Source organism: Protopterus annectens, chromosome 2.part0 (genome assembly GCF_019279795.1).
Source record: "Protopterus annectens isolate FY-2018-M chromosome 2.part0, PAN1.0, whole genome shotgun sequence".
Taxonomy (NCBI): domain Eukaryota; kingdom Metazoa; phylum Chordata; order Ceratodontiformes; family Protopteridae; genus Protopterus; species Protopterus annectens.
The window spans coordinates 1,428,097,703-1,428,123,546 of NC_056728.1; the positions used below are offsets into that span (position 1 = coordinate 1,428,097,703).

General features: G+C 40.5%; 1 protein-coding gene across 2 annotated transcripts in view; it reads right to left on the bottom strand.

Annotated features, from left to right (window-relative positions):
* The window catches only part of USP53 (ubiquitin specific peptidase 53), a 1,362,943-nt gene that overhangs the window by 558,351 nt on the left and 778,748 nt on the right, over nucleotides 1-25,844 (bottom strand). For both annotated transcript variants that reach the window (XM_044061652.1, XM_044061653.1), the window contains exon 10: nucleotides 24,571-24,742. In XM_044061652.1, the coding sequence (XP_043917587.1) occupies nucleotides 24,571-24,742 (172 nt within the window). The remainder of the gene's footprint in view (nucleotides 1-24,570; nucleotides 24,743-25,844) is intronic.

A 25,844-nucleotide genomic window follows, 5' to 3' on the forward strand; every position in this document is an offset into this window, starting at 1 on the left:
ACCCGGAAACATGACAGGCTCACTTAGAGAACCACATACATTCCAACCTTTCACAGTACCCTACAAATCTATCATAACTTGTGTGAAGAGAATTTAAGAAGAAAACTAAGGAATAAACCCAAGGTACACAACTTTCCTTTAGATTAAAACTTACGTTGACAGAACTTTCAGAGAACAGAGATGTAAGGGTGATGAAAGTAGATAAGGAGGGTATGGTAGTCATAATGAATAGTAGTGACTACAACCTGCTCATTAACAACCTCCTCACAGATCGTGGCTGTTACAAGGAGGCTACAGCTGACAAAATCAAAAAGTGCTTTTCAAATATTGATAGCACTTCGTTCAATTTATTTTGCCAGGGTAACATTGACCACAATGCTTACACCTGTTTGAGAGATGAACTACCAAAATGGAGAGATTATCTGGCATACTTAAGAGTACACAAAAATAAATCTAATCCACATTTTATGCCAGTGGTTGCTGTCGATCATTATAAAACCGAACCAATCTCTGATTTTCTTAGACCACATATTAAACACAGTGGTGCAAAAATCAGAATTTTATCTAAGGGACTCTTGACACCTCTGAGTTACTCAGTGACATTTGGGACACTGAAGAAGGGTGCGTTTTAGCATCCATAGATGTGGTCTCATTTTATATATATATATATGTACTGAGCAAGACATTGGGATAGACTTTGCGAGAAAGTATTTCACTAGATTTACTGACTGACAACACCTTTGTTAATACCATTTGTGTTTTGCTTGTAATAATTTTGGATAATAACTTATTTGTGTTTCAAGGCAAACACTTTAAACAAAAGACAGGGGTTGCTATTGGAGCATAAGTAGCCTCTGTGTTTGCTAACCTTGTTATTGTATGGTCAGAACAAAGACATTTCAAATCCCACCTTTTGTTTGAGAAGGTTGTGTTCTACAAAAGATTGATAGACGATTTGATTATTTTATGAAAGGGTATGGAAGAAGAATTTAATCAGCCTTTTCTTTTTGTAAATTCTAGTGCTTCTTTTCTAAAGTTCACTATGAGTGGTTTTGGGAGAGTTACTAACTTTTTAGACCTTACAGTGTGTCTTAGTGATGATGGCAACAAGTTCAAAAGTAAGATTGTCCTAAAAGACTTTTGTAAACCAGTATCTACATAAAAATGTCAACATCCTTATTTTTTTTATATATATATATATTTTTTTTTATATATACATTTACAAACATATTAATTTATTCATTTCATACTGAGATAACTTTATACATTTTATGAAGTATTTTTACCAACACGCTACCTTTTTAGGTCCATTTATAAAGTTTAGAATATTTAGTATTTTATGTATTTTACACATTTTTTAATTTAAGAAATTCTTATATTATATTAACGAGAGAGTTCAAAACAAACTGTATAATTACATTTGCTACAACGTAGCATTATTTCTAGTTCATTTAAGTCTTGCTTAAGTAACAATTGTCTTTTCTTTTAATCTTAATATGATGCTTTTGTAATTTTTCTATTATCAGTTAATTGACTGATTAACTGTTAATTGAATTATTTAAGGTTGTATATAAGGGATGACAAAGCCACTTACGTTGTACTCTGATGATGCCCCATGTGAGTGGGTGAAAGCGCTTAGTAACTTGAACTGTGGAGTTATTTTATCCTTTTCTGTTTGTGATCTGGTACATGTTCAATAAAAAGTTTTTTTGTGAAGAAATTCCAGGACTCAAGGTTTGCTGACATTAGCTTACTAGTCTGTTGTGCTCCTATTTGAACATCCTTATCATATTAAAAAGGATGTAGTCAAAGGTCAGTTTATTAGACTTAGTAGGCTGAACAGCGACAAAAGTATTTTTGAACAGTTATGAGACCTGTGATTATTATATGTTCAATGATGTTCAATCTAAAAACATTTTTTTTCAGTCCAGAGGTTATGATATTGATTGTCTAACAAACTTCATAAGGGGAAGTATTGGTGTTAATATCAGACAACGCTAAACCAATCTTGTACAAGGATAGTACAGTTATGTACACGTACCATAAATGTAGACGTTTGAGTGTATTCACTGTTGCAGTCATTACATTTGGTTAATCTGCTGGCAGGTTGCCCTCAGTCGGCCTGAATAACAAAGTCTTGGGTCCTACCTCAGTTGCAGTCTCCTTTTCTATGATGTCAGGTCATCAGGGGTATAAAACATGCAGCCGACATCATTTTAATCAGTTTTTCTTGCCCCAGATGTCAGGTGCCCCCCAATGGGGAGCAAAAACAAAAAAAAAAAAAAAAACTTTAGAACACATAAAAATTACCTTCAACTAAAAGCAAATACATCACAAAGGCTTTTGAGTATAGTAAAGGAAAGAAAAGGTATAGAAAGGGGGCTGGCGGGTGGGTAATCCGGACTGCAACAGTTAATACGCTCGAACATCTACATTTATGGTATGTGTACACAACTGTACTATGTTCTTCGTGTTTCACTGTTGCAGTCATTACATTTGAGTAGAATCCCAAATCTATGGATGGGAGGATGGAACTAAACAGCATTAGGAGCAGCTATAAGGCCCTGCTGGACTGCAGTGGCAAAGCCTGCCCTGGATTTAGAAAAGAAAGGTAAATGGTAATGCTTTGTGAACGTATGAACTGAGCTCCAAGTAGCAGCTTCTAGAAGGTCTCTGGTAGGAACCCCTCTGAGAAAAGCTGCTGAAGTAGAGGCAGCCCTGGTGGAATGGGATCTGATCCCTTTGGGCACAGGTTTACCATGGTGCAAGTAGCAGAAACTAATGCAATGGCTTATCCATTTAGAAACAGTCTGCTTTGATATAGCCTTCCCCTCTGATCCTGCAGCAAATGCCACCAGTAGTTGCTCAGACTTTCTTAGAGATTTTGTCCTGTTTAAGTAGAATCTTAGTTATCTGTGTACATCCAATGAATGCAGAATCTGCTCCCCTTTGCTCTGCGGATTTGGGAAGAAATTTGGCAGGTGAATGGTCTGGTTAAGAACCACACTGGATACCACCTTAGGCATAAAAGAAAGATTGGTCCTGAGGGCCTGTCCGGGTAAAAAATGATGAAAGGCTCCACTGCCATGAGAGCCTGTAGTTCTGAAACCCTTCTAGCTGAAGTGATTGCCAAGAGAAATGCTGTCTTCCAAGGAAGAAATTTTACAGCCGCAATAGCTGCTGGTTCAAAAGAAGGTAGGGTGAGTTTTCCAGCACAAAATTGAGGTCCCATGCAGGAGTTGGTGCTCTCCTGGGAGACCTTATATTTTTGGCCCCTCTGAGGTACTGTTTTGGCAGGGGAAGAGAAAATAGGGGAGGCTCTGTGTTGTAATGAGACGAGATGGCACAGGCATGGATATTTATTGAAGAAAACGATAGGCCCTTGTGAAGCATCTCAGTTAAGTATTGCAAAATCTGAGGAATATTGGGCTGTGTCTATGCCTTGTGCTTGTACCCCTGGGATACTATGTTTAATACCCACTTGTCCTGGGTAGTTAAATGCCAATTTTGAGCATGACGTGCTAGTTTCTCCCCCAAGTGGGCTGCCAAAAGATAAGTGCTTGGTGATGACACAGGAAAGTCATTGAGACTGTTTACTGTAGGGTTGTGCTTTGTTACCTCCTGATTTGGAGGTGGAGGCACCCCATTGCTTTGACCTGCAAGATCCTTGTGATTGATATCTGGAGCCTTTGGAGCACCTGGGTTTGCCCTGAGCGGCTCTGTTGGACACAGGAAAGAACCAATTCTTAATAGGCCAGTGTCTACTGAACCTGGGTAGCTGCACTTGCAATAAATCTTTTACAGTTTGCATAGATTTAGCTTTGTCTTCCATTTTCTTTAAAAACTCTTCTGCCTTATTACCAAACAGACTGTCATACTGTAAAGGGGCATCCAACAATTTAGCTTTAACATGATCAGTCAGATTTTGCTTCTTGAGCCAGGCATGCCTTCTTATCACAGATCCAGTTACGGCGGCCCTGCAAAGGGCCTCCAAGGAATCAAAACCACATTGCAAAGTATGCTTTCCAACCTGTTCTGCTGACATTGGTAAGGAGCAAGAAAAAGTTTCCCCAACGGGGTACTTAGCTTTAGTTTGAAGACTTCGGTTCTGAAACTCGAAAATGAAAATTTCAGGAGTCGGCCGACCAGCACTTGCGAACTGCTTCTGCTTTGGGCACCGCGTGGCAAGAAGACTGATTAAAATGGCATCGGCTGCATGTTTTACACCCCTGACGACCTGACGTTATGGAAGAGGAGACAGCAACTAACGCAGGACCCAAGACTTTGTTATTCAGGCCGACTGAGGGCATCCTGCCAGCAGATTACCCAAATGTAATGACTGCAACAGTGAAACATGAAGAACATCAGTCAGAAAGTTCATTGGCCAGAGGTGACACTCCCAGTTGCACACATGCTTCCCTGATTTGTTACCAAGGAGCATTTCCACTCCCCATCTCTGTAGATATGTCTCTGATAAGAGACAGTCAAAGAAAACTGGAAAATTATTTTAGTAAAAGGGCGACTAGTTAAAATACTTAGGGATAATCCATCGCTTACATAAGCAGTTGCAAACCATGAAATCTTTGTTAGAATACCATTCTTCTACAAGGTCAGTTAGACACGGAACACCAGGCACATATAATTAATGAAGACGTAAACAGTGCCGGTGCACTTGTACACCTCAAATGTTCATTTAAAGACACTTAATTTAACCCTTTGGTCCAAAAGTAGCTATGACTGCAATTCCCAGGGAGTGGTTTACCTGGCAATTTGCGATGCCTGCCCAAGTTACTATGTGGTCAAGACCATTAGGAAGTTATTATGGAGAATTTACAAACACACACTGGCCATAAAGAACAGAGATCTGAGTGACCATTTAGCCAAACATTCATTAACTTGCTCTAATTTCAAAAAATGTCAGTTTTATGTACTTGATGCTGTCAATCCAAAAGACTTCTCAGGCAATTACAATGCTTTGTTAGAGTGACACGAATCACAGTGGCAAATTAAATTACAACTGGACAAAAGTCCAGAGCTGAAAGAATCAGTAAACAAATTAGCACAAAGGCTGTAAGTTGATCATTTGATGATGAGCTATTTATTGGTAAAAAATGCTCTAGATTGTGTGTATTGTCCATGTTGAATTTACTTTGCAACAGTTTTAAGTATTTTTTTTAATTTTGTAACTTTAAGAAGATGTAATCTGTTGAAACCCAATTTGATTAGCTGATAATGGTCATGTGATTCTAATGCTACCATTTTTAAACTTTGGTGAAGATCATGAGTTCTAGATTCTGAAGAGGTTCTTAACTAATTAAAAGAAAGTGCTAATTCTAAAACCGCATCCCAGACTGTTTGTGCTGCTTATACTAGAACTTTTTGTTGGTTTGGCTGATGTTCACTGTTCTATGTCATTTTTTTTATAGATTATAGATATATTTACAAAATCTTATGCAAAACAGTTTGGCTCCACAAAGGGAGTGATAATTTGTCCAAGTGACATTCAAGTAACTGCAGAAAATGGAATCAAATTAGGTTATATTGAAAAAGAACTGTGTAAACTGGATCCAAACAAAGCACAGGGAGGAGACAGATTGAGTAATAATGTCCCGAGAACACTTCAGCAAAAACTTACAGTACCATTGTATTTACTGGGAAATATTAATATGGGGAGATTCCTCACGACTGGAGATATGCACTTATTAAACCTATCTTTAAGAGAAAAGGGGAGTTGGATAAACACAGAGTCATACAGACCCTTAAGTCTACTTTCATGTTATGTAAAAATAATGGAGAAGGTAATATTGGATAAGTTATAGTCAGAACTGGATAAGTTGGGACTTGAAACCATATATCAGCAAGCATATGTTGAAAACAGATCTATTACCACCTATAACATGATATTCTATAACAATATAACAACAGCTATGAATGAAAAATTGTGCTGTGATGTAATTTATATAGATTTAACTTCACCACTTGACAGCATCATACAGAAAACACTGATCAATAAATTAGAACTAGGTATTGATTTACTCTTGACAAGATAGACAGCTGCATGGCTTATAAATAAGACACGGCAAGTATCACACAGCAAATGGACAGGTGAAATTCTTGGTTACAATCAGGTTATCCCACAGAGCTCTGTTCTAGGCCCTTACTTGTTTAGATTGTATCTTTTAGAGCTAACGTTTTCATATACATGCAGATGAGCTAAAATTTGGGTAAACTGATTACATGCGTTACAGATAAGGCATGTCTGCAAAAGAACTTGACCAAACTGATAATTCTGGCACAGGAGAATAACATGCTGATTAATACATCAAAAACTAAGCATATGAGATTTGGGAGACAAACTGAAAGGTGAATATTTAATACAGCAGACAGTGATTGAAACTGTAGATTCATTTAAGGACCTGGGTAGATCCAGATTTGAGTTTTTTTAATTATATCACCTAATTGGTTAATGACAGTTATATGACTACAGATTGTATAAAAAGATTTATAAAGTCTAGGAAACCAGAAATGATGAAGTCATTGTTCATTACATTAGACCCAAACTTGAGTATGGAATAACAATATGGAAACCTTATAAGAAAACAAGCATGAGTAAACTGGAAAGAGTACAGTGGAAATGTACCAAGGACATCCATAGATATAAACATTTAAGTTATTATTAAAGACTAAAATATCTGAACTTGTACAGTGTCTCTATCTCTGGAAATGTTTGGGGTTATCAAAAAGTACTAGAGAATCATCAGATAACCTATGTGAAGATTCTATAGGAATGAGAAGTGCACTGATTGGTTCTCTGAGAGAGCAGCTGATGCACGGAATTGACTACCAAATTACATTAAAGCAAGTACTATGTTAGATATTTTAAGAACAGCCTGGACACTTATGGGCACAAGTGTTTTGCTATACTGGTAGGCTAGAAGGGCATTAATGCCCATGCTTGCAATATTTGTATGTATGTATGTATGTATGTATTACTGAAAGCAAAGATATGCTTAGACGGAAAACAACCAACCAAACAACGTGAAAATGTGAGTCATCCAAGTCCTCACCAGTACCAGACTAAGACACAAGCTTAAACGGAACTGCTCAGCATTCAGGTTAATATGTTAAATCACCATCAACACCAATTATCACAACCAATGCATGAAAGAGACGCATAAAGTCATAAACACTCAGCTATCTGACATGCTGCAAAAATATGAAAACAGACCATTCAATTATTTTGTTCAAAATTAAAAAATTAATCAGTAAACTAAAATATCAGTTATATATATGCATGTATCCATTTGTAATTGCTGGTTCAGTACAGCATGGAGCTGAGACCATGTACATTTAGCAATAGTGAATCTACTCTTGGCCTTCACTGGTGTCACTGAAAACAGCAATGTCAGTATTAAAGTAACTTTGACCCTTTTTCACAGATCCTCCCACTAAAGAACAGAACGTTCCCCAAGGCACAACCAAGGAGCAGAAAAACAGTCCCCGGCTACAAGGAAAAGGAAGAAACACTGTATTTTTGAGTGTTTGAAGACTACTGGCATGGAAACTGTCTTCTACAGTTAATTTTTTAAGATAATAGGATGTGTTATGAGTGTAAGTGTGCTGTTTGTGAACGCTCAGTGTCAACTTACCTTCCAAATGACTCATTCCAGCTATTCTTACCAAATTGGTGCCTCTTCCCCAGCTACAGCATGGATACTTACATCGATCCTGCTGGTTTTTCACCCACAGTTCATTGATGGAAAAAATAAATCACTTAACCAAGGCGTTTTTGCCATTGTCACAGACTCAATTACGCCTCAGTCGATACTGGGTGTAAATGGAGTGACCATTGGTTGCTCCTCAGATCACTCATTTACCTCTCTGGTTTCTTGTGTTGAAGTCCTATTGGCCAGCATGAACTGGGAGTCGGCTACTTTCTTTATAATTGTTCCAATGTCCAACATGGGCAATGGAAAGCCATCTTCTCTAGGTCTTGGAGACACTCCAGGAGATTCTTTCTCAGGGAGCCAGAGCTTTTCCTAGGCAGTAAACAACTCATATAGCCTTAAAGTTACAGCAGCAAACAGAATGATGAGCATCATGCAATGATGACCTAAGCAGTGGAAATGGAGAGGTCTAAATGAGTTTTGTTTATATGTGGTAACAAACAAGACAAGTCCCAGGAGGAAGCAAAACTGATAAAAGATGTGTTTCCTACCATGGCTAGACAGCCATTACAGGCAATAAATCTTGGTATACAGAAGTAATTACAGGTGGAGATCCCCTGTAAAGTTATACCTCATGTAACAGGGTCTGATGATTCTGACACTGACAAAGACAGGACTTTTTCTCCAAACTTCCAAGCTTTAACTTTCTGATCATGACAAAAATTTTAATTTGTTATCCTCCTATGCAGGAATTTTCTTTTAAATCACACCACTGTCAGAATGAATAAAGTATTTTTAAGTGAACAAATACCCAAAATAAGGAGCTACTATGATATGTTGCAAATAGATATACCCAGGTCCTCTCCTATACTGCCAGCCCTATAGGATATGTTGAATGTTGTCATCCCGATACCAAAGTGTCAATCCCTAAAAAAGTAGATACAATATATAAGGTGCCTCAGGCTAATAAATTTCTTCTCTCTTACCTTAAATCTGACCCAGCTGTCATTTCATCCATATCTAGGTCAACAGCAAGCAGAGAGAAAAATCTGCAGAGGATTCCTTCGACAAAGAGCCAGTCAAATGATGTGGGGGTGGCTGACATCAATATGAGTGAAATCAGAGGAGGAATTAAAACATACGGCCACTTTGCCACTGATACAGCCAAGCTTCAGGCTGTGCACAACCTGAACACTTGGCAGAACGGTGGTTGTCAGACATTGCTCAGTATTTCCACCTATACATGTCTGTGATAAATTCCAAACTGAATCAACACAGCAAGTAAATGAAAGGTCTCCAGTCGATGCTGCATTCTAGATATTAACTTTATGCTGCAACAGCATCTCAACATAAAACACGTAATGTACTTGTGTACAAGTCAATGTTCAGGTGCTTGGACTCTATACACTGTTTACAGCACATAGTATAGTGAGAAATTAAGTGCTTATCTGAGATACATGGCAGCACTTCCCTTATGTCAGTAAGCACAAATAATCACTTTAAGTCTGAGTGACTTAGACGTCTGTGGTATTAACAGCACTGTGTACAATTAGTTTAGTTTAAGAAATTAACTGAAAACTGATGCACAATCACATTTCCTCTGTGTAAAATGTAATATGGATCCCCATGTCAGAAGAAAGATTTGTCATGTAAAACAAAGGACAGCTAAAATCCTTGCTGCATCAAGATGATTTTGGAAGACCACATTCTCAGAAATATATTCACTTACTGCTGATGCATGGCATGATGTTACAACTGATTACATAAAGCCCAAAGCACACCAGTTCATCCCAACCACCAGTGGGCACTTTTCTGCAAATCAAGAGATAACTATTGATGCCTACACTGCTAGCACACTAATTCACAAGTGTGTGTGTGTGTATGCAAATATATATATATATATATACATATATATATATATATGTATATATATATGTATATATATCTATATATATATATACATATATATACATATATATATACATATATATATATACATATATATATATATATATACATATATATATATATATATATATACATATATATACATATATATATATATATATATATACATATATATACATATATATATACATATATATATATATATATATATATATATATATATATATATATATATACACACACATACACACACACATATACATACATATATATATATATATATATATATATATACACCCAATTTACAGGCAACTCCAACAGCAAATGCTTGTCGGAGGGCAGGAAGATAGTGAGAAGTATCTGTTAACCACCAAGGAAGGTCCTCGCACAGATCAACTGACACATTAAAAATATATTTTTTATATCCTACGGTTGAGTGGATTCCCAAGCAATAACCAATAGGATGGAAGGAGATGGAAGAAACCCAAGAAGCAAGACCAAAAGGCTGATCAAAAAGTATCTTAAGAATCAAAGAGAGAGATTGACTTTTAGAACCAGTGATGAATCAGTAAGACAAAATGCTATGTATGCAGCTGTCTACTAAGAATGCATTCATGAGGTGAGCAATGGAGGCAATCATTCCCCTACTGGACTGGACAGGCCTAAGAATATAGGATTTCCAGTGGGCAGTTACCTGACGACAAAATATGATGCAATCAGTGCCCCACCCAAGACTGTGTATATTTGACTAGACTAATGGAATCCCTTACAATCCTGGATCAAAGGAGATGAAGAGATGTTCGCCTTCCTAAATTAATTCCCTACTTCAGGAAAACACACACAGACACAGGCACAAGACAAACACACACACACACACACACACACACACACACACAGACACACAGACACACACACACACAGACACACACACACAGACACACACAGACACACACACACACACACACACACACACACACACACACACACACACACACACACACACACACACACACACACACACACACACACACACACACACACACCCTGCACATCCAGAATGTCAAAAAGTTTTTTTCCACAGCAAAGAAAGCAAAAGAGATGAATGGATTGCTTCTAGTACAATTCCGAAACCATTTTTAGAAGGAAAGATAATCTGGTCTAAAGGATACCATTTCTTGTGAAAAATCACATGGTTTCCTAAATGAGAATGGCTTTATATCAATTACATTTTCATCACCCAATGATTCATCAATGTAACCTGATTAATTCCTTACCCAATGTACACATTAATATCATGAAGTGCAAAATAAGTATGAATATGGTCCGATCCGACCATAAGCTAATCACCCTTGATATCCACATCCCACCCCCACCCCCCCATTAAGGAAACCACAGTAAAAAAATTTCTCCAAAGACAGCTTCATGCTTCTTAAGACAGAAGTGGTGAACTTCATGACACCCATGCAGATGGACAATACAGTTACAACTGCTGAATCCTACACAAATGCACTCTATAAGCACTTACACGAGTGCATGGATCGTGCTATCCCAAACAGAACCAAGACACTATCCTCCAAAAAAAGGAAGCCAATCTGGGTGTCCCCTGCTACAAACAAACTGTACAACAGAAGGAAGAAACTGTTTCAAAAGATAGCAAAATCCCATGTGTGGAGGAGCTCCCTGGTCAACCTCAGTAAGAAGCTGAGATCCCTTATAAGATCCTGCAAAGCTAGCTACAAAAACAAAATTGCCACTAATTCCAAGGACAACCACAAAGCATTCTATAGCTATGTCAAGAATCTCGATGGCAACACCCAGATCTGCTCTGAGTTACAGCACAAAGGCACGAAAATTACAGAATCAACTGATATTGCCAACATCCTGGCAGATAGGTTCCATGCTAACTTTACCCCCCTCTCACCCCCTAAGGAGCCCACATCTATACAGGAAGAATGCAGAGTATCTGCAATCACAACTACGCAGGTAAAAGCTGCACTCTCTAAAGCCAAAAACACAGCATCCATGGGACCAGACAACATCCCAGGCTGCATTTTACATGAACTTCAGAACGAACTGACTCCCCACTTAAGCACCATGTTCAATAATTGCCTCACATCAGGCTTTGTGCCCACTGTATGGCACACAGCAACAGTTATCCCACACCACAAAGGGGGAGCCACCACTGATCCTGGGAACTATGGATCTATTAGCCTGATGAGCCTGGTCTGCAAGGCCATGGAATGTTTCATCATGGAACTCATAAACAAAGACATTCGTAACCTTCAAACTCTGGATCCTACCCAGTTCGGGTTTGTGAAAGGCAGATCATGCCTCCTGAACCTGATCGACGTCTTTGAGGCAGTCACCAAAGCCGTAGATGAGGGTAAGGTGGTTCACATAGCCTATCTTGACCTCGCCAAGGCTTTCGACACCATCCCCTATCCTGGAATTATAGCTAAACTCACTATTCTAGGTATAAATCCCTATGTCACAAGATGGGTTGCCAACTGGCTCACTGACAGAACCCACACTGTAAAAGTTGCAGACTCCAAATCTGACCTCAAAGCAGTGACAAGTGGAGTACCACAGGGTTCCGTCCTGGGAACTCTCCTGTTTGGTATCTACTTCTCTGAAGTACAGAATAACACAGAAGGCCTCTGGCTAACTAAGTTCGCAGATGACTGCAAACTAGGAGCCACATAGTCAAGTCCCCAAATGATGTGGACATCCTACAGAAGGGCTTCACTGAGACAGATGCCTGGTGTCAGAGCCATGGCCTCAAGCTCAAAGCCAAAAAGTGCAGTGTCATCCCCTTTGGTAAAAACTCTGTACCCATGAACTACCACACAGGCATCAATCTATTTAACACCAAATGCATGATAAGAGACCTTGGGACCCAGGTGAACAGGAGTCTCTCCTTTGACAGTCACATCACCAAAGTAGTCAGGAGGTCCTTCTACGTGGCATACCTAATCATAAAAGGGTTCTCATCCAGGAAAGAAAAGGTCATTGTTCCCCTCTACTCGACACTCATTAGACCCATTATAGAGTACAACGCCCCTTTTGGAATGTACCTCACAAGACATCTGCAGCAGCTGGAAAGGCCACAGAAGTACCTCACAAAGAGGATTACTGGCCTCAAACAAATGCCCTACACTGACCGCCTCAAAAAACTCCAGCTTTACTCCATAGCATATCGCCTACTCTGAGGTGATCTCTGCCTAACATATAAAGCTATGTCAAACCCAGAGCTGTTGGACGTGCTACATCTAAAGAAATCCCAATCCCTCAGAGCTACACACTCTAGGGACCTAAACCTTGTCAGCACAATAAACAGGACATGCTGGGGATAGATTCCTGTCCCAGAGACTTCACTCTGAAACAGGCTACCCATCTATGTCAAGCAAAGTTCTTCATTAGCACTCAAGAAAAATCTTGAGTGGATGGGAAATAGGAAATACACCCCGGGGATCACTTCTGTGTCTCTGCTCGACAGTGGCACAGGAAAATAACTTTCTTGGGTGGCGTAAGCCAGGGAACCTTGTTGGCTAGGCTTACGTAGGCCCTTGGGCCGATAGCCTAGTACCTACCTATAAAGAAATCTCCCTATACCTGGGCTCATCATTACTGGAGTTAGCACACACAGAGACACTGTCATTGTGAGTAGGTGCTTCCGCCTGCAAAAATTCTTTTAACAATAATTTTTTCTTCTTATCTAAATAGTTTGGTACTCAATGGGTTTACTTCGATGACTCATGACTCACTGGACTTTGTGTTTATCTGTTCCTTCCCTCCATATTTTATTTTGTATTTATTTACCAGGGTAGTACACTTATCTCAGTGGACCATTTACAGGCACAACCCATGTAAGCACATCACAATGTCAAGAGGATATAAAGTTATATACAGTGTGATACAGACATACATCGCTGTACAAATTTCAAAGACTTTTTTATAAACATTACACGACAAATTAAAAGCCAAAGGTTGATGCCCAGAAAGTTCCACTTCAGGAAGACCCATACTAGACACAGCTTCTGAATCTGCATCACGAAGAGATGAATGCAGAAGTAGCTCTGAGAATCAGCTTATTTATTTACCTACCCTAGGTTGTAAACTGCTACATATTATGTTAATATTAATATTTCTGCATAAAGGTTAAAACTGCATGGCACCTTGCTTGTCTGGATACCACACACTGGAATGTTTATCAGACCAAATGAGGAGAGGCCCAGGAAGCAATTTTAGGTATGAGACTATTAAGATCAGAATGGACTCCCCTTAAAACTAAACAGTTAATATGGAAATGCCTCTCTAGAAGGGACATATTTCTTGAGCCATATGGGAGCAGAGATGGACTCCCTATCCCCATCACAGAAATACCATCAAAATCTGGGACTGGTTCAAAGGCAAGAAGACTGACCAATAGATTGCTGAGAATGTTCCATAAATTGAGGGCTTGCAAGAGACAACTAACAAAAGATCTGTGTGTGTGTGTGCATAGTGTCTGCACAACATCCAAACCTCATGTATACAAACAACTACAAAAAAGTACAGTTTTGTACCTACCATAAATGTAGATGTCCGAACTGGATAGCATCTGCAGTCATAACAAGTGGGTTGTCCTGTCGTCAGGCAGCCCTGCAGTCGGCCGGATTCCAAAGTCCGGGTCCGGCTTCGGCTGATGTCGCCCTCCATCCGACGTCATCTCTGTTGGTCTTCGGGTATAAAAGCATCAGCCGACGCCATTTTCCTCAGTGTTTCTTGCCCCAGATGCCAGTAGCCCTCTTGCAGGCTAAAATTTGGATAGATGCCAATGTTTCCAAATATATAGAGGTAAACACAACAATAAGCATATATGTACATATATACAAACAAATACACCATAAAGACTCCCCAACAGCTAGCTATTAGGAGGGTAAACACCCTAGGAGTACCACAGAGGGAAGGAGGGAGGTAATCCTGACTGCAGATGCTATCCAGTTCGGACATCTACATTTATGGTAGGTACAAAACTGTACTATGTCCTTCATGGATGCATCTGCAGTCATAACAAGTGGGTAGAATACCATAGCCAACTAGGGGAGGAGGATAAAAGTAGATTATGGTGTGTTTAGGATCCCTTGCAGTACAGCAGTGGCAAACCCTGCTCGGGATCTGGAATATAGAGGCAAATTATAATGCTTGGCAAATGTATGCACGGAGGTCCAAGTAGCCGCCTCAATAATGTCTTTGGTTGCCACCCCACGTAAGAAGGCTGTGGTAGTGGCTGTTGCCCTTGTAGAATGAGGTCTTATGTTCTGTGGAATTGGTTTTCCATGGAAGGAGTAACAGTATCGTATGCAATTTCCTATCCATTTGGAGATTGTCTGTTTGGAAATAGCTTTTCCTTCCCTTCCTGTTGCATAAGCTACAAAAAGTTGGTCAGTCTTTCTGCTAATTTTTTGTTCTGTCCAAGTAGTAGCGTAGCTGTCTATGTACATCCAAGGTATGCAGTATTCTTTCCCCTCTGTTTTGTGGGTTGGGAAAGAAGGTAGGTAGGTGGATTGCCTGGTTTAAAGACACTCTGGATACCACCTTGGGCATAAATGTAGGATTAGTCCTCATGGACACTCTATCTTGGTGGAAGATTAGGAAGGGTTGCACTGCCATCAAGGCCTGTAGTTCTGAAACCCTCCTTGCTGAAGTAATTGCCAGTAGGAAAGCAGTTTTCCATGACAGGTGTTGTAGGTCTGCTGTTGCTGCTGGTTCAAAGGGTGATAGTGTCAACTTTTCTAGCACAAAGTTTAAATCCCAAGCTGGTAATGGTGGTTTCCTTGGAGGTTTTACATTCTTGATTCCTCTGAGGAACTGCCTGAGCAAAGGGTGCGAAAAAACAGGTGGATCAAAGCTGTATTCTGCTGAAATAGCTGATGCATGTATCTTGATGGAGGAGTAGGACAGGCCTGAATGAAGAAGTTCCAGATACTCCAGAATGTTAGGCATATCTATGTTTGACACATCTTTACCTCTTTCCGTACTCCAAATGACAAACCTTTTCCATTTTCCAGCATAGTTCCTTCTTGTTGAAGGTCTGCGTGCTTCAAGAATAATGTCTTTAACTCTTTGGGAAAGTTCTGGATTAGCTGCTGCTATGTGATGTTCCATGCAGTCAGTTGCAGCGTTTTTAGGTTTGGATGTATGATGCTGTAGTTGTTCTGAGTTAACATCAAAGGCATCAGGGTATTGGCCACATATTGTTCGAGACATGCTCTTCAGTAGTGGGTACCAGTGTTGTCTTGGCCAGTTTGGAGCTATCAGGATTATCCTTGGACGTTTTTCCTGATTTTTAGCAGTACCTTGTGTATCAAAGGAAGAGGTGGGAATGCATATGCTGTTAGGCCTTTCCAGTTGAAGGAGAGTGAGTCCACTTTCCATGCTAGTGGGTGGAATGTCCTTGTGCAGAATTTTTGAGCTGGTGATTGAGAGGTGATGCGAATAGGTCTATCTGTGGCATTCCCCATTTCTTGAGATGGTCTTGAAGATGTCCGGGTGCAGCTTCCATTCGTGAGCATCGAAGTGGTTCTGCTTAATATGTCTGCTAGAGTATTGTCTTTCCCGGTACAAATATTGCCTGTAACTGAATGTTGTAGCTGAGTGCCAGGGTCCACAGCTCCAAGGTCATTCTGCATAGGGGGTATGAATGAGTGCCTCCCTGTTTGTTGATGTACCACATGACTGTGGTGTTGTCTGTCCTTATCATCAACTGGCCCTCTTTGAGAAATGGTTTGAACTTTTGGATTGCCAGTTTTACTGCCAGCATTTCTTTTAGATTGATGTGCAGGTGAAGTTGATCCTGTGTCCACAATCCTTGCACGCATTTGTCCAGCATGTGGGCCCCCCAGCCTAGGTCTGAAGCGTCTGTTGTGATGGTCTGGCTTGGTTGACATCTGCGGAAGGGTAGGCCTGGGTTTGACTGGCATGCCTGAGCCCACCATAGGAACTCTTGTTTTAAGCATGGAATTAGTGGGATTTCTGTTTCTAGACTGTGTCTGTGTTGGGACCATAAATTCTTTAGGTACCACTGTAGTTTCCTCATATGTAGTCTGGCAAATGGGACCAAGATTATGCATGATGCCATGTAGCCCAAGGTCTGCAGAACTTTTCTTGCTGTTAACTTGTTCAGTTTTGTTAGTGCCAAGAAGTAAAGAGGAAGTTCTTTTGTTTTTCTGTAGTCAGGAATGCCATTTGTTGTACTGTGTCCAATTCAAGAATGTCCTTGTTTGGGATGGTATCAGCCTTGACTTTTGTAAATTGACTGTGTATCCCAGTCCTTGTAGCAAGTAAATGACCCTTTGTAAATCTGTTGTCAGCTTGCTTTTGTTGTCCCCTTGTAGCAGGCAGTCGTCCAGGTATGGGTAAATTTGAATTCCCTGTAGTCTGCAATGGGCGATTACTGATGCCAGGCATTTTGTGAATACTCTGCGCAGTAGATAAGCCAAAGGGCAATGCTGAGAATTGGTAGTGCTCTGATCCTGCAAGAAATCTGAGGTATCTTCTGCAGATTGGTCGAATGGGGACGTGCAGGTATGCCTCCTTGAGATCTAGAGTTACCAGCCAAGACTCCTTGCCCAGCATGGGAAGAAGCTGCTGTAGGGTCAGCATTTTGAATTTTGGGACAATGATGTATGTATTTAAGGTGGACAGGTCGAGAATTGGTCTCCAACTTTTTTCCTTTCTTGGAACTAGGAAAAGTCTGGAGTAGAACCCCTTTCCTTGTTCTGCTGTTGGCACTCTTTCCACAGCTCTCATGTTTGCTAACTCCATTATCTGGCGTAGAGCCTCTGTTTTTTGATTTGGAGGTAGATTTGGCATTCCTCTTTTGACTGGTAAAGTGTGGAAGTGAAACCGGTAACCTTGATGTATGGTTTGTAAAATCCACTTGTCTTTTGTTATGCAGTGCCAGTTTTTTGAAAATAAGGTTAACTTTCCGCCTAGAGGGGCTGCTATTTGTTCCCTGGTAGGCGGATTTAGGATTAAGTCACTGTGGTTGTGCTGGTGTAGTGGCAGTGGCTGTGTCTGTGCCTCTGTTGTTACCTTGCCACTGTCGTCCTCTGTAGGCACCTCCTCTGGATTGGTTTCTGCCTCTGGAACGTCTATTTCTGCCCCTTTGAAATTTTGTGGAGTCAGGAAAGGACCAATTTTTGGCAGGCCAGTTCCTGCTAAACCTTGGGGGTTGAACCTGTAAGAAATCTTTAACAGTTTGAACAGATTTTGCCTTTTCTTCCATTTTCTTCATAACCTGCTGGGCAGGTGTACCAAACAAACTTGTCTTGTCCATAGGAGCATCTAGCAACTTAGCTTTAACATGATCCGGTAAGGCCTGTTCCTTTAGCCATGCATGCCTTCTTATCACTGTGCCTGTCATGGCTGATCTAAATGAAGCCTCCAGTGCATCATAGCCACATTTTAAGGAATGGTTGCTAACCTGTTGTATGTTATTTACCATCTCTAATACATATTTCTTATCAAGAGATTCATCAGTGGTTAGTTTTTTAGTTAACTGATCAAGCATAAACTCTTGGTATTGTATCATGTGAAACTGACAGTTTAAAGCTCTAGCTGAAAGAGTAGCTGAAGTGTAGACCTTTTTACCCCATCTGTCTAGTGACCTTGCTTCCCTTTCAGAAGGAATAGGGTTTTTAGCTGTGGTCGCTACTGCCTTGGGACCCTGGGATATAGTTTCTGGGTCTGCAAGTGGGGCCTTGTAAAGGTGGTGATGAGTATCTGGCACCCTGTAAAATCTGTCTGGTTTGGCAGGGGCTGGGGTAAAGAATCTGGAGCAAACATCATTGAAAGCATCATCCACCACAGAGAACAGGAGGTATAGCTAAGGGCCTGTGCTGTGGGAGGTGCAGAAAGGTCCTAAGTCTTTTCTGGAGTCTGAAAAATCCTGTTGCTGCCATTGAACTGTTCTCGCATGGCATGCAAGGTTTCCCAAAGGAGAATTCTTCTGGTGGGGAAGCAGCTGGAATGGATTCTTCAGCATCAGAATCTTCAAAATTGGAGAAGGGAGCCTCAGGCTGGTCAGTTATGTCTGATTCATCAGCAGAATCATCAGAAGACACTGGCTCAGGGGGCCCTGCCCTAGGTCTCTTCTCTGGGGGCTGAGAGGCCCTGTGTGGGTGAGATTGAGATCCTCTAATTAAAGAAATTAAATCTTCTGCCAAAGAAAGCATTTGAGAACTAGAAGAGGGCCTGGATGTGGGGTTTAACAGGCACTGTTTTAGAAGTCTTGGCTGCTTTAGCCCTGGCGAAGGCCTTAATGGACATGGCAGCTGGAGGCCTAGCAGCACCACGTGCTGGGGTAGAGACATCCAAGGGATGGTGTCTGATAAGTCAACCACCGTAGTGGGTATAATTTCTGAGGTCGATTCAAGAGTTGTAGCAGGGGCCTCAGTTGTAAGAATAGGTTCATCTGTACTTTGAGCAGTTTTCGGTTAGTTTGCTTTACCGTGGTTTCGGCGAAACTGTCGGTCTTTATCTTTGCGTTTTTGGGGTAGTCGGAGGATCCGGCGGCATAATTAAAATCAGAACCGAAAAACTGTTCTGCAAACTCCGACCGGTTGAAAGAGCACAGGCCGAACAGGCTGCTACGTCGTGGGCTGGGCCTAAACAAGGCAGACAGTAAGAGTGGAAATCTTTATGAGGTATTTGTTTCCCACAAGTTAAACAATTGTTAACTTTTTCTGACATCGGCTGAGGCAAGAAAGAGTCCCCATTAGCTTTAGAAGTCTTGAAGTAGTATTCGGTAGAAGTAATCTCTGGATCCGACCGACCGGCACTTGCGAACAGCTTCTGCTTGAGCGGCAAGAAAGACTGAGGAAAATGGCGTCGGCTGATGCTTTTATACCGAAGACCAACAGAGATGACGTCGGATGGAGGCGACATCAGCCGGACCCGGACTTTGGAATCCGGCCGACTGCAGGGCTGCCTGACGACAGGACAACCCACTTGTTATGACTGCAGATGCATCCATGAAGGACATCTGTAGGAACCATCAAATTCCAGAAGATGCAGCAAATCAGTGCCTGGATCCTATAGTCTGTCCTCACAAAGGAACCTAAGGTGATTACCTCCTGAGTCTTCTCAGTGTGAATGGCCAGTAATGAGGTGTTCAGCTTCATGTCTATGAAAGCCAACCATTTAAGAAGGGTTAGAGGGGGACTCCTGCAAATCTAGGATCACTGCTAAAGGCTGTAACCATTGCACATAATAGTTCCAGGAAATCTCAAGACAGGTTGAGCAGACACCACTTTTAAAGTAAAGAAAATACACAGTGGTCCCTCCCTCTGCAACACTTTAGACTCTATAGACAACATCTTGGTAAATACTGTAGGTGCCAAAAAGCTCAAACAGCATAATTTTACAATGTAAGATCCATGTGTGACAACAGAACATCCAGAACAAGCAAAAGAATTTTGCATGTGGATCCCACATGCTGATTTGCCAAAATGCAGCCATCATATCCAAAGACACTATCCATGCCCCTTGCAGCAGCAGGGGGATGATTTAGGAAGACTTACCATCCAGAATCACATGGATTCATTGATCTAGTTGAAGATGCTGAGGTCTAGAATGTGAAAGAACCTACGTTCTTTGGGATCATGAAAAAGTGGAACAATGCCCACCCATTTATGAATATGGGATAATCTTTGCAGCCCCTTTCAACAGCAAAATGTAGGTTTGCTCCAAGAACTCCAATAAAAGGGACTGGTCTTTCAAGTGGGACTCTAGCTCCAAGATGTGACCCAAAAGTGGCAATGCCTAAAATCCACTGGTCCTTGCTGATGGTTCTTCATGCTACAGCAAACACTGAAAATAACCCTTCATGGGCAGTTCTATATTGTGATCCTAACTGTTGTGATGAAACTAGTGTAATAGTCCTGCTAAGGGATTTGTACAGTATTAAAAGAAGCAAGACTTTGGGACACACAAGCACATTCCCTAGCAGTTCATATTTAGCCATCTATTGGGGACAGCAAAGTCTAGAAGAGGAATGGGTATAATAAAGGTCATGAACTGTGGTAAGGGACTGCTTTATGCTTAAGAGGTCATCAACCAGAGCCTATGTAACCTAGCCAGAGAGACTACTTCCTCCATAAACTGGGCATCAAATACACTGCTTCAGAGTTCCTCTTTAATAAAAAACAGTCTCAGCAACACCAATCCATGCAGGCACAAACCTGAACAAGAGGTTCTGACTAGAGATTCAGCACAGTCAAAACTGCAGTAGTAGGATACCTGGAAACTTGTCTCAAAAGTCACAAAACAGGTATGGATAATGTCCTGCCTGAGCCCTGACTTAAGAAGGCCATCAAACTTTTCTATTGTCTGATCCACTAGGAATGAATGATACATTGGAAACAAATGGAACTTAGCTAAGATGCGCAGCTACGGGACTCTTTACACTGACATGGCAGAAGAGTACACTGTTTTTCCACATCATGCAGCTCTCTTACTTCTTATCTGCTATCAGACTAGCAAAATGCCATGGTATCAGAGACCTACACAGTATCATACAGATTACACAGGAGGTGGAATAACTTGTTTGGTAACAGACTCAAACCACTCAACCAGAGACTTGTCTTGTGTATGGCAGCAGTAAAAGTGTCAGGGTGCCTCAAGGCTTCAGAAAAGGCATCTTTCATAACCAGCTAAATGATAGGAATGACCCAGGACAAATACAGAAACACAGAAAGGTGATTTCATGGTTGAAAAGTAATAAAACCACACGAATAGCTGACGTTGAATCTTATAAACTTCATGATCTCCCCCAAAAGAAGGGGTTATCCATTTCTTCATGCTATTTAAAAGAAAACTATCAGGATTCATCATTACCTTCAAGTGTCAATCCACACACGATCTCACAAAAAAAACAAGTGTATGGCATTCTCAAGTTCTAGGTATCAGATGATATGAATCCCGCACCCCAGCAACCATGTGTGCACGTGCGCAGACACACACACACACACACACACACACACACACACACACACACACACACAAAATATGGCACATGGAAAAGAGACTTTGCCAGGCTTAATACTGCCATGTTTTCTTAGGCCAGGCACAGCAATTTCCATTTTTCTGGGAAAATACAAACAAACCTGTACTGAGTACTGGAAAAACATAACATTTCGATGGAATGCAGCATTTTAGTCCAGGGCAGTTATTCATTTTAACATGTAGGACTTGCATTTACTTCTTAAAATGTTACATATGCTCATTGATTGTTGTATGCTTAATCTATTTAACTTTGCAAATATATTGGTGCACCAAAAGGTTATAATGGAATTATGGTAATGATGGGAAATTATGCTTAACACATGAAAACAGAATTTCATTTTTTTTAAAGAATCATAAATCTGTGTTCTTGCCTATATACAACATCTCAACACCTACACCTATCAAGTTTTTATAAAATAACCAACATCTACCTGAATTCTAGACTATAAACTATAAACTCTGGTGTGGGAAGACAGAATGGAAACCCTCACAACTGCAGCTAACAGGTACTGATGAATTTCGGGGTAGGGGGGTCTTAGGAAGGCAGACATCAAACCTAGGTAGCCACCAACTATCAAATGAGTAGCTTATGAGGCAATTCCAAAAAATTCTGCTGAATGTTCTCAAGCTCCAGCCAGTTACCTGTGGATTGGGTGGCTTCATTACCCTAGAATGCACTGCTCAAGGGTCAGCGTACCACCTCTTCTGGGTTCTGATTTGTAAATCAAAACAATGGACTGTCATGCACTTGATTAAAACAATGGAGGGACAAGTTATGCACCTGCATTAATTGAAAGCTCCTTTTGAAAACTAACTTACCTTCATGAGGGGTAGGCTGTAACATAGCTTCAAAGACTCAGTCTCTATAGAAATGATCTCTCCTGATGCCTGCATGGTTGGCTGTCTGCCCCTCCAATTGGTCTCAATCAATGTCATCCCTCTAAGTGCAAAATAGTTTAGAAATTTTTCTCTTCCATACTGATCAGAAGTACAGCAGATCCCATGGCAACTGCATTGTATGACCCTGTACCTAACCCGACCTAACCCTGTGCTCCTCTTAAAACACAGACAATGCTGTGATGGTCAAGGCTGGTAATCTAATGGCTAAATGAGTACTCTAAGGATTCATATCAAAGTACTTTTACCAGTGCAATATAGGATCACAATATGAACTATGCCCTCAGCAAAAAGGAACAAGTAGATTACGGAGGTAGATATAATTATATAGTCTGCCTGTCACATCAAGGCACATCTTACTGGAGTGTGGGCACACACACACACACACACACACACACACACACACACACACACACACACACACACACACACACACACACAAATGTTGCAAAACAGTAACTGGTAAAAACAATGAACAACACACATAATAGGGACTCCTCAGTTTTAGATTTAATGATATGAAGGACTAAAAAAGGCCATATCACATCCTGACTGCCTGCCTACCAACCTACATTGTCCTAATAACTAACTTACCTCTAAGTATTCAAATACTAAGAAAACATAAAGTCATTGTTCTGGCAGCGGACATGAACAACAACCCTCCAACTTCAGGGGCAAAGCTTCCATACCCCCTGACTGCTAAATACACTAATTCAGAGATTGCTCAAACTCAGACTAAAGGGAATAATGGAGCATCACCTTAAGTCTTAGTTGAGAAACCTCAGATTTACTAATCAGTGTGTGGAGGGCAGCCCCACTGTAAACATACTTCAACAAATGGCAGTTACTTTCTCTGCTGCATGATGGTATGTTAGGCAGTAGGACAGTGTGATCAATAGATGGACAGCAGTAAGATCATTAGCAAAATGTCACTGCATACCCAAGTAATATAAATTACTTTTTCCTCTCCAAAACAAAATTTACATCCCATGATAGAACAGTGTGACAATGTCCTCATTCATATACCTAATGGAATTAACTTGGGGGGGGGGGGGGTTCAAACATTAACCACCTGTACCAATGAATGACCTAGTAAGCATTCCTAAATTCAACTGACCAGGTAATGCAAATAACCTAAATACTGACTCATTTCCATGTGTAGAAACAGGATGTTCATACTGAGGGCTTTCTAGCTGGGATAACAACCATAGCCAATTTATCATTCATACTCTACATTACTGTTGGCAATCTTTTTTTTCCTGACAGCATGAACAGAAACAACCAACAGAAAGATTAAGGGGAAAAGGTATAATAATACTAGGCTACTAGATAGAAAGTACAAATCATCACCAAATGTTTCCAAAAGAATCATCAAATGCAGGAAAGATGAGAACAGAAGAGAGCTGCCTTATATGGCAGTAACAAACGCAAAGAAGGAAGTACTACTGCTGATGTGGGAAATGCCTCCTGTGCTTTTCTGGCTTTCTGCATGACTTGTTCAATATAATGTACAAAAATGGTTTGCAGAGTCTAAAGCCTTCAGCCTAGCTGTTTTATGGAAAATGTATGCAAACAGAGTGGTAGACTGAATACCATAGTGCTAACTCTGCTTCTCTCAGCACATCTTTTGTGACTTGGATCTGTTCTAAGCCAGTGCTGGCCCATCTAATTGCACATTGTCAGTCAGCATTTTTGTTTGAAGAATGATAATACATACAGTGCAAGAGAATGACAAACACACCTCTGTCTAAAGCCAGCAACATGGACATGGCCAGTTTACTAGTACCTCAAAGATCTGGGTATAACATCTCTTAACATTCTTTAAAAACATAATCATGTTGCCACTACATAAGAGCATTTCACAAACTGTGACTTTAACATAGCAACTGGATTAGTTAAGGTTTAGCCGTAATGTGGATATACTAGATGCACTAAAAAGGAGATAGGAGGAAACCAAACAATTTCTCCATTACAGTCAAGCATGGTGTTGTGACTCCTCAAAAATCCATTAAGCTATAAAAAATTCTCTTTCTTTAGAAAAGGCTTTTACCTAGCTGCTGCTCATTTAGTTGCGGTGTTCCATCTGATGAACAATAGATGGTTTCAGTACAGGCATCCTCAGTGGACACAGGTTTGCCACTTGGGTTGGCAAAAAACAGCAAGAGTGGTTGTAAACTATTTCGACAGCACTTAGTCACTACATCCTTCCATCTGGACCCAATCTAAAAAAAATATAAACAAATGAGGTGCACAGCAGAGTCAGTAATGGTTGCTTAATCAATACATGTTCAGTGACAAAAACAAAATTAAGGAGCTTCTGAAACATTACTCCCAATAATGAAATAAATGAAAGTTGTGTACTTACCATAATGACAGGTCAGGCTGAGGAGAGCCATCCTAAAATTAACACTTTCTGTCCTCTCAGCATCTAAAACATTTCTTAGCATATTACTTCCTCCCCTTTACCCACAGTGCTTTGTCAACTTATTTTTTGTCAGAGTCGCAGCAGGTAACGTACTCACCTTTGGTGTGGAAGGCTATGGGTTCTACTCCCACACCAGGGAGATTTACTGCTAACACTGCAGAGCAGCATAAGTGGGTGTTAAACTCCTGAGTGTGCTGTCCTTCAGATGAGATGTTAAATCAAGGTCCCATTTTCTTGAGTTGTGGCAGCTCAGGTGGATGAAAAGGATCCCATGGCACCTTATGAAAATAGTACTGCTGAATAGTTGCATATTGGAGCTGTTTGGTTAGCTTTTTCATACCCTACATCAACTTTATTACAAGCTGAAATGAGTACAAACTTGCAGTGTTATAAAGATAGTACTGAATTTTATTTTTTATGTTTATTGTTTCATTGAATATTGTGTTAAAAATAGTACTGCATTTATCTGCTTATTTATTTGTTTACTGAAAATTGTAAGCGCTTTCTCTGTTCTCTCCCTGTCTGCAGAATCTTGGTGGCTTTGGAATTGACTGCCCCTCTTGTAAATTTGTGTTTGAACACTCCTCCTGGGTCCATCTCATTTGCTCACTCAACAGAGTACAGTGAGATCATATTTTTATTTTAGACACTCTTACCATTCCCACCAGTTCAGCCCTACCCCAGCTCTATCCTAGTCTAGTCTCATTAGCTCATCCTGCCTAATACAGAGAGAACATTCGAGTAGGCATACCCACTTAGGCCCTGAACTTGTCTGATTGAAGACTGCTGGAACAGGGCTCAGTTCTGAGGTTTTTTACCAATTAATTGGGTAATTTGTTCAAATCAGTTTGCTTGTTTTCTATTGTTACATAAAAAAAAACAATTTGCACTTTATCTGC